The 10000-nt window shown below is 39.7% G+C and overlaps 3 protein-coding genes across 4 annotated transcripts in view; 2 read left to right on the top strand and 1 right to left on the bottom strand.

The window, feature by feature from the left end:
• Window positions 1-5973, top strand: part of LOC134190960 (ral guanine nucleotide dissociation stimulator-like 1) — an 18886-nt gene extending 12913 nt beyond the window's left edge. The window contains exons 20-30 of one of the 2 annotated variants that reach the window (XM_062659515.1): window positions 713-821; window positions 891-1005; window positions 3166-3244; window positions 3305-3466; window positions 4173-4281; window positions 4346-4463; window positions 4525-4612; window positions 5021-5203; window positions 5429-5537; window positions 5595-5697; window positions 5753-5973. In XM_062659515.1, the coding sequence (XP_062515499.1) occupies window positions 713-821; window positions 891-1005; window positions 3166-3244; window positions 3305-3466; window positions 4173-4281; window positions 4346-4463; window positions 4525-4612; window positions 5021-5203; window positions 5429-5537; window positions 5595-5697; window positions 5753-5759 (1182 nt within the window). In that variant the 3' untranslated portion in view covers window positions 5760-5973. Of the gene's footprint in view, window positions 1-712; window positions 822-890; window positions 1006-3165; window positions 3245-3304; window positions 3467-4172; window positions 4282-4345; window positions 4464-4524; window positions 4613-5020; window positions 5243-5428; window positions 5538-5594; window positions 5698-5752 lie in introns of those variants that run through there. The other variant, XR_009971697.1, reaches the window with a different exon arrangement.
• Window positions 2302-3154, top strand: LOC134190961 (uncharacterized). Its single transcript, XM_062659516.1, has one exon. It carries the CDS (start codon window positions 2314-2316, stop codon window positions 2956-2958), a length of 645 nt encoding a protein of 214 aa, XP_062515500.1. The 5' UTR covers window positions 2302-2313; the 3' UTR covers window positions 2959-3154.
• Window positions 5974-6427: 454 nt separating the features above from the next.
• Window positions 6428-10000, bottom strand: part of LOC134190644 (peroxiredoxin-6-like) — a 3760-nt gene continuing 187 nt past the window's right edge. Inside the window, exons 2-5 of the mRNA XM_062659106.1 lie at window positions 8710-9007; window positions 7440-7513; window positions 6768-6840; window positions 6428-6700 (exon numbers count right to left, since the gene is read on the bottom strand). Coding sequence (XP_062515090.1) covers window positions 6569-6700; window positions 6768-6840; window positions 7440-7513; window positions 8710-9007 — 577 coding nt within the window. The 3' untranslated portion in view covers window positions 6428-6568. The remainder of the gene's footprint in view (window positions 6701-6767; window positions 6841-7439; window positions 7514-8709; window positions 9008-10000) is intronic.

Raw genomic sequence — 10000 nt, 5'->3', positions numbered from 1 at the left:
ACAGACAGACAGATATACACGCAGACAAACAGACAGGCAGGCAGATAGGCAGATGGACATACACATAGACAAACAGATAGACAGATGGGCAGATGGACATACACACAAATAGAGACAGACAAACAGACAGACAGACAGACAGACATGCAGGCAGATAGGCAGACAAGCATACACACAGACAGACACATAGACAGACACATAGACAGACAAACAGACAGATAGACAGATAGGCAGATGGACATACACATAGACACACTGATAGACAGATGGGCAGATGGACATACACATAGACACACTGATAGACAGATGGGCAGATGGACATACACACAAATAGAGACAGACAAACAGACAGACAGACAGACATGCAGGCAGATGGGCAAACAAGCATACACACAGACAGACACATAGACAGACAGACAGACAGACAGACAGACAGACAGACACATAGACAGACAGACAGAATGACAGACTGGCAGGCAGATAGGCAGATGGACATACACATAGACACACAGATAGACAGATGGGCAGATGGACATACACACAAATAGAGACAGACAAACAGACAGACAGACATGCAGGCAGACGGGCAAACAAGCATACACACAGACAGACACATAGACAGACAGACAGACAGACAGACAGACAACACAACAAACAACCGCACAACAACAGTTCCACACTTTGTATGTTTGACTCAAGATTTCCACTCTAGCTCACATGTAACGATCACACTCCAGCTGTGATCACTTCTATGATGGACAAGTTGGCTATTGATGATGAACCGAAAGACTACGATCTCGTCTATGTGACAGACGCAAAGAGTAACGATGATCATGTTTGTGTTAGTCAGACGGCCAAGGTGTGTGACTGCTGTGTGATTTTGTGTGTAGAGAGGATAGTGATTCCTCATGATGCCAATGTGTTCTACGCGATCGACAACAATTCGGACACGGTGAAACTCCTGCTCTCGAGAAAGACGGACAGACCGGCTTTGAAGATCACCGTGTAAGTGATGATATTGAGTGTGATTGGATGCGTGTAGTAGACAGAGAGATGGACAGACAGGCTAGTCTCACATGCTATGATATCCAGACCAGACCCGTTCACGTCCTGTATGTAACTGTCTTTTAATGTAAGGCGTTTATTGGAGTGAGGCGCTAATTTGAGGCAGGCACTTAATAATTTTACATGCAAACAATGCACTCAACAGCTCTGATCAGCATGTAGTACATGATATATCTACATGTAAGCTTCACTAATATGGAAGGAAAGGGACAAATGAAAACCGTGATCGTTCAGGGTTGCTGTTGCCATGGTGATGGTACCAATGTAGCATCGGGGTTTGAAATTGTGGCACCAGCCTTGGAGAGACTTTCTAATCAGTTTTAGGAGACTACTAGCTGACTCACGTGAAACTGTATGGAAGTCACAGAACATAAGCAGCAAGCAACTTTAGATAGCACTAACTCTTGTATTGGATAGCAAAGAACTGATTTTAAGTCACAGGTTCAATATACATGTATATATATACATGTGTGTGTGTGTGTGTGTGTGTGTGTGTGTGTGTGTGTGTGTGTGTGTGTGTGTGTGTGTGTGTGTGTGTGTGTGTGTGTGTGTGATAGTTAGTCACATCTAGATTAATATTAATTAGGTGGCCACGGGGGAGAGGGGTGCCACAATTTTGGCACCAGCCGTCAAAAGGGCCAGCAACACTGTTGTTAGTTTACAAGTGAAATATATACCTGTATCCTACATCAGTACATAGACAAAGAGGTTAGTAAACAACAGTGGCAGCTTTGCCTGTATGTTGTGACTGACTGCATGGGCGTGTCTGCCTCCTTGTTGTGGTAATCAGTCGCACAATCAGAGAGTGGATAGTGTGGGGCTAAAAAGAGGATGGCACTTATTCTTGTCTGATGTGACTGCAATATAGTACTTACAGGAGGATGGAGGTAAAGGGTTGTATGGTTTTCTGTGAGAATTTTTCTTGGCGAGTGTGAGGGTGGGGAGGGTCTGGGTATGCAAGGTTAGGGCGGTGATGGATGGATTGATGGTATGGATGGATTTGTTTGGGTCATGTGATAGACTTGTGTGAGGAAATTTGAGCGGATTGCTAGACTGATGGCACAATAGAACATGCAGACAAACAGGTAGGTAGACAGACATGCATACATGCGTACATACGTACCTACCTATCTACCCTACATACATACATACTTAAATACAGACAGACTGACAGACAGATGTCTCTTGACAGTACCATCATCATCATGGCATGCATTATCTCCATGCGATTTCGGCTTGGCATCCTTGATGAGACTGGGCTGCCAAATGCCTTTGGCTTCTGGTCAGTGTGACTGTGGGAAAGAATTAGACTCAGATGGATACCACCTAATAACATGTAAGACTGGGGGCGGCCCGGTAATCAGCCATAACAACATGGTTTCAGCATGGTCAGACTGTTTGAGTCAACTGCAATTACATCACGTAAAAGAACCCAGAGGAAGGTATGTCAATTCTGAAGACAGATCAGACATAGTCGTGTTTGATTCGGCATCGGGGGTGGATCTTGAATTGGATATTGCTCTAGCACATCCCTTGAGCAATGAAATAGAAGGTTTATCAGCTACAACTCAGAGAGCAGCGGCAACCAGAAGAGAAAATCTGAAGATCAAAAAGTACGACCAGGAGCTCTTGCCTGGAGGTTTTCGACCAACATTTGTGCCTATAGTCTTCAAACATTTTGGCTGTTGGGGAGAGAAAGCTGAAGACTATTTGAAGAAACTGTCACAGCTATCAAGAAATGAAGACAGAAAGCCAAATGCATCAACCTTCAAGACATACTGGAGATCTGTGTTTTCTGTGTGTCTACAACGATCAAATGCTAGAGTGATTGACAGAAAAATAAAGAAGATTGTTTCAAGAGACAGCCACATAAACATAAATAGTTGTAGGTAGAACCAAGCGCTATTGGCTTGGTAATTTAGTGTTTAGATGGTGTATAATAGTTCAATGTTTGAAAATATATGTATTGACAGACAGACAGACAGACAGACAGACAGACACACTGATAGACAGACAGACACAGAGACAGACAGACAGACAAACAGATGTAGACAACAAATCTGAGAGGCTGTAACTATACTGTCATTCTTAATTATAAAGCAATGGATCAGCAAGTACCAATTCGACGAACAAATTGAGGAGACTCATAAGCCCAGACCCAACAACTTCATCACTACAGGTAATTACGACCTGCCGTTGTGTTCACTATTACTCTTACATATTTATTGATATTAACTAGACTTTACATTCTAATGGTGGATTGAAGTTGAGTCGATCGAATGTTGACTTGTCGCGCAGTCCGCCTCCTGAGCAGCAGCTGTTTGGTCGTTCAGAGACAACGTGTGTCATTAGAGTGGCTCATGATACAGAAGAGGATGCTTGTGTGTACAAAAGTATGCTGGTAGGTCATGATGGTGTGTCCGTGTGTGTGTGTGTGTGTGTGTGTGTGTGTGTGTGTGTGTGTGTGTGTGTGTGCGTGTGTGTGTGTGTGTGTGTGTGTGTGTGTGTGTGTGTCATTGTGTTGTGTGTGTGTGTGTGTGTGTGTGTGTCTGTGTGTCTGTGTCTGTGTGTCTGTGCATCCGTGTGTGTGTGTGTGTGTGTGTGTGTGTGTCTGTGTGTCTGTGTCTGTGTGTCTGTGCATCCGTGTGTGTGTGTGTGTGTGTGTGTGTGTGTGTGTGTGTGTCTGTGTGTCTGTGTGTCTGTGTCTGTATCTGTGTCTGTGTCTGTCTGTGTCTGTGTGTGTGTGCATCTGTGCATGTGTGTGTGTGCATCCGTGTGTGTGCATCCGTGTGTGTGTGTGTGTGTGTGTGTGTGTGTGTGTGTGTGTGTGTGTGTGTGTGCATCCGTGTGTGTGTGTGTGTGTGTGTGTGTGTGTGTGTGTGTGTGTGTGCATCCGTGTGTGTGCGTGTCTGTGTGTGTGTGTCTGTGTGTGTCTGTGTCTGTGTCTGTGTTCATGTGTCTGTGTCTGTGTCTGTGTGTGTGTGTCCATGTGTGTGTGTGTGTGTGTGTCCGTGCCAACCCATCATCATTGAAATCAATATCAGCACGATTTTCTTTGATTTGATGACATCATCCAGTCTATTAATTAATTTTGTTTACGTCTACAGCTCACGTGCAACGATCGTACCACAGCAGTCATCACTTCCGCAATAGAGAAACTCGGCATCCACGGCGAACCGTCCGACTACGATCTCGTCTTCCTACAAGACGGAAAGAGTAACACACAGTTTGATCTCATATCATGTTAGTCACGTGAACAACACGTGACTGTATCATATAGAACGTGTGTCTATCCCTCCTGGTGCCAACGTATTCTATGCCGTCGACAACACGATAGACAATCTCCAGTTTGTGCTATCACACAAGGCAGACAAGTCGTCCTCCACCTCAGTCTCGGAGTAATTCATTGTTGACACGTTTTTGCTGTTTGTCATGCATTGATATCAATTTTTAAACTAGAAATGGCTCAGCTGTCAAGCTTTCTAGACATTCAAGCTTCAACCGATCACGTTCCATGTCTCCTGATTCTTCGGCATTAACGAGCTCTGTGAGTGTAATACTGGATATACGTTTAGTTTTTCTGAGATGAACAGACAGACAGAAACAAACAGATGGACAGACAGACAGAAACAAACAGATGGACAGACAGATAGACAGACAGACAGACAGAGTGTTGTAGCCTTCAGTGTTTGTTGTTGATTTAGAGGAACTGTACTTAAAGACTAACTTTTAAGCTCTTAATGGAAATTTCTTTGGATTTGAAATATATGTATTTGACATACATACATACATACATACAGACAGACATACAGACAGACACACAAACAGACATACAGACACACAAACAGACAGACAGACAGACAGACACACAAACAGATAAACAGACAGACAAGCAGGCAGATAAACAAATCAATAAATCAACACAAACAAACTCATTTTGTTTGTGTCTTCGAAGTCTCAATTGTCAAACAAGTTGAGTCGTTCATCGACCAATTTGAGTATCGTCGACTCGTCGATTGCCGTTGTTCCACCGTTTGGTGGGAGGAATGTGCCGTTCACAACACTGCCGACCAGTCAGATCATTAGAATCGCTCACAGACAGTCGGAAATAAAGAGTTGTGTGTACAAGAGTCTGATGGTCAGCGAGCTTTGGCATGTCTAGTGACTGTGTCTGTTGGTATGTCTGTCTGTCTGCTATAGTTTTGTCTATGTATCTGTGTGTGTGTGTGTGTGTGTGTGTGTGTGTGTGTGTGTGTGTGTGTGTGTGTGTGTGTGTGTGTGTGTGTGTGTGTGTGTGTGTGTGTGTGTGTCTGCCCATCTATCTGTCTGTTTCAGTTCGTATCATTTTCTTCTCTTCTCACAGTTAACATGTGACGACCGAGCATCCTCCGTAATCGAAGCCTCAATGGAAAAACTCGGTCTCGACGGTTTGCCAAACCAGTACGTTCTCATACAAGAAATCGAACCGAGAAGTAAATTCATCCCAATCATAATTAATATCAATAACAACCTACAAATCCTCTCTCTAGAGTTGCTACGTTTCCCTCACAATTCGAACGTATTCTACGCGATGGACAGCTCTGCTAATCAGTTCAGCTTTCTGTTGGAACGACGACAGCCCAAGGATGTTCGGTCAGTTGCCCAACAGCTGTAGCCACCGATCGTCTCTAATATCTTATTTCTTCAGTCTCTAGTGCTCGCTCGTGGTGGCAATAGAAAGGTGATCACGTGACCTTCAGTGTGTTGGTGTATTATCGTTGTACGTAGTGTAGATATTGATATTAATATTAGAGGTATGTATATGAGATATTAATATTACTTGAGGATGTCTCATGTTTGATAGTTTTCTAGACTGGATTATTGATGATGACATAGCCCTATTTAGATAATATTTGATATCAACTACAATTATTGTACCAATCACAGTGAGACTCTGAATTGCAATGCACGTAACAGATAATCATTATATAACTATTATTGTAATTAATTAATAATATATAATTATTATATTGATAATCAATAATTAATTTATGATATTACATCATTAATTAATAATATATAATTATTATATTAATAATCAATAATTAATTTACGATACTACATAATTAATTAATAATATATAATTAATATATTGATAATCAATAATTAATTTATGATATTACATAATTAATTTACAACACTACATAATTAATTAATAATATATAATTATTATATTGATAACCAATAATTAATTTACAACACTACATAATTAATTATTAATTTACTATTAAATATTATTAAATATATTAATTTATATATTTTTACGTTTTATTCATTCTTATTAATATCAATCAATAATACACACAATACAACCCCAACACGATTTCAGCACAAGAATTCCAACAAATCATTATTAAATAACTCACCACATATACCAACACTACATATGGCAATACAGACAAGCCATTACGACATTCATGTGCCTTTGTCCTTCATGCAAACTGTCAGACGACTCGGCATCCGTCTAGTCAGGCTGTGGAGTGAATCGCATGTAGCCCTTTCCCGACGGCATTGCTACAGTGTTGACTCCCTTGGGAAATAGAGTCGAACACTCATCGGGTTTCACAGTTGGTAGCACCATGCAGCGTTCCCCTTGCTGTAGCATATGATGATTGATGTAGTTAATATCAACGTGTTTTTGGTCTGGTAAGTGAGCGGCTCACCTTCCAGTTGGCAGGTGTGGCGACTTTCTTCTCAGCTGTCAGTTTCAAGGAATCGATGACTCGTAGTATCTCACTAGTTGTGGATATAACGTGGAGATGAGCTGGTGTGATGTTACAAACAGAACGTAGACAGACAGATTGACAGATGGACTGACATATTGACAGACAGATAGACAGACAAACAGACACACTGAGAGCAGGTAGATAGACAGGCAAACAGACAGATGGACAGACAAACAGACAGATGGACAGATAGACAGGCAAACAGACAAATGGACAGGCAACCAGATAGAGAGACAGATGGACATATGGACAGGCAAAGAGACAGATTGACAGATGGACAGACAAACAGACAGATGGACAGATAGACAGACAAACAGACAGATTGACAGATGAACAGACCGACAGACAAACAGATGGACAGACAGACAAAAAATGGACAGATAAACAGACAGACAGATTGACAGACAGACAGACAAACAGATGGACAGACAAACAGACACATAGACAGACAAACAGACATATGGACAGACAGACAGACATATGGACAGACAAACACATGGACAGACAGACGGACAGACAGATGGACAGACAAACAACAAACACACACATATTCAAGTCACAGAAACAAAAGACCGCACAACTGTTTTACTTAGACTTTGTCCAACTCACGTGAAGTTTCTTCCAGTCGTTGCCGGATAGAGAAGAGACAACTTCAGCTTCTTATCAGGACCAATTATAAACACCTACACAACACAACACAACACAACATTAAAACACATCAACCATATTATCACACATACTCACATTACACTGTAGTATATTGTTATGTAATTTTGTGTATAACATTTACTACTTAATATAATAAACATAATATATTTATCAAATATACATAATAAATTACATAACAACTAGATCCATGCCTCGTCCTTCGTACAGGCAAGATACTGTAGCATTCAGAAGACGCAGTCTGAGCATGTGGACACATCACGTACAATGTTTGTTGCGAGGTCCAGGATGTGCTGAATGAATTCGAATCTTTGTGCCTTTTTCAATAGAAATTGACACACTCCCTTGGTACAGAAAACGTTTAGGTTGGATTAGGTGCAAATGCAATCAGAATTTGGAGAGAAACAAGGGCACTTGAAGAGTGTACGTAGAAATATTTGTTTGCTCAAAGCTTTGTGAAGGACGACGACAACATGTACAGTCTACATAGGACTGGTGTGGGCGTGTGTTTGAATAATTATATAATTATTTATTACAATAAATTAATATCACTAATTATATATAATATAATTGTTTATTATTATAAAGTAATATCAATAATTATATATTGCATAATTATTTATGATAATAAACTAATATCACTAATTATATATTATATAATTATTTATGATAATAAACTAATATCAATAATTATATATTATATAATTATTTATCATAATAAATTAATATCAGTAATTATATATTATATAATTATTTATGATAATAAACTAATATCAATAATTATATATTATATAATTATTTATCATAATAAATTAATATCAATATATATATATATATTATGTAATTATTTATGATAATAAATTAATATCAATAATTATATATTAGATAATTATTTATTATAATAAATTAATATCAATGATTATATATTATATAATTATTTATCATAATAAATTAATATCAATACATATATATACATATATTATGTAATTATTTATGATAATAAATTAACATCAATAATTATATATTAGATAATTATTTATTATAATAAATTAATATCAATAACTATATATTATATAATTACTTATGATAATAATTCATTACTCCTACATAATAAATTATAAAATTATTTATTTTCTGTCTACCTAATTATTAACATCCACTAATCTAATTATCACAATTAATTAATCACTCAACATTAATCATCATATCTCACCGCACGTGCTGTAAGTGGCAAACCAGCTTTATCTTTCTCGGCTGGATCCAACATGCCCAACTTCACTGCCAACTCCCTGTTGGGATCAGCAACAATCGGATAAGGCCACGTGTCACCCAACTTGGAATAATCCTGAATATCCTTGATCCAGCCCTTGTGGTCATCCACTTTGTTGCATGAGATGGCGATGGCCTTGAGGCCTCTCTTCTGGAATTCAGGCATAATGCTGGCCACATGTCCCAGCTCTGTTGTACACACTGGTGTGTAGTCGGCCGGATGAGAGAAGAAGATTCCCCAGCTACATGTCACACACAATACTGCAACATCTTGCTACATTCCTAATCTTACATCCGTACTTTGCAACAAGTGTTGCTACCACAGTTTGCTACAATAGCACATTGCAACAGTCTGCAACTTGCTACATTAGCTACAACATTTGTAGTAACATTTGTAGCAACATTTGTAGCACCATTTGTAGCAACATGTGTAGCAACACTTAGCTAGCAACATTTGTAGCAACATGTGTAAACAACACTTAGCAACATTTGTAGCAACATGTGTAGCAACACATTAGTAGGAACACATATGTAGCAACATGTGTTGAAACATTTGTAGCAACATCTGTAGCAACATTTGTAGCAACATGTGTAGCAACACTTAGCTAGCAACATGTGTAGCAACATTTGTAGCAACATGTGTAGCAACATTTGTAGCAACATGTGTAACAACACCCAGCTACACTTGTAGCAACATGTGTAGCAACACATTAGTAGCTACACATTAGTACTGTAGCAACACATTAGTAGGGACACCTATGTAGCAACACATTTGTAGCAACACATTTGTAGCAACATTAGTAGCAACATTAGTAGCAACATTAGTAGCAACATTAGTAGCAACATTTGTAGCAACATTTGTAGCAACATTTGTAGCAACATTTGTAGCAACATTTGTAGCAACATTTGTAGCAACATTTGCAGCAACACAGTATAGCAAGAATGCTAACAAATTATATCAGGAACGCATTATGCGATTAGCCGGAAAACGCCTCGCCACGATCCGTCACGTACACACGCCATACGACGTTCCACAAGATCCACAGTCCGCACACAATGCAACACACTGGGCATCATGCAATCGGCGGCCACGTGGACGGTCACGCAGGTGCCTCGTGCAGCTCAGCACCGAATCCGTCCGATTGCGGCATACGCAACGATTTCCGACTGCGTTGCCACTGCAGCGTGCGCGCAATGTTGCATGACGATTGCAGGCGAAAGGTCGGCGTGCAAGC

Source organism: Corticium candelabrum, chromosome 15, assembly GCF_963422355.1.
Source record: "Corticium candelabrum chromosome 15, ooCorCand1.1, whole genome shotgun sequence".
NCBI classification, from domain to species: domain Eukaryota; kingdom Metazoa; phylum Porifera; class Homoscleromorpha; order Homosclerophorida; family Plakinidae; genus Corticium; species Corticium candelabrum.
This window is presented reverse-complemented; position numbering and strand designations above follow the sequence as displayed.

Excerpts from the sequence above, each read along its gene's own strand:
- LOC134190961 (XM_062659516.1), top strand. The coding sequence starts at position 2,314 with ATGAGACTGGGCTGCCAAATGCCTTTGGCTTCTGGTCAGTGTGACTGT.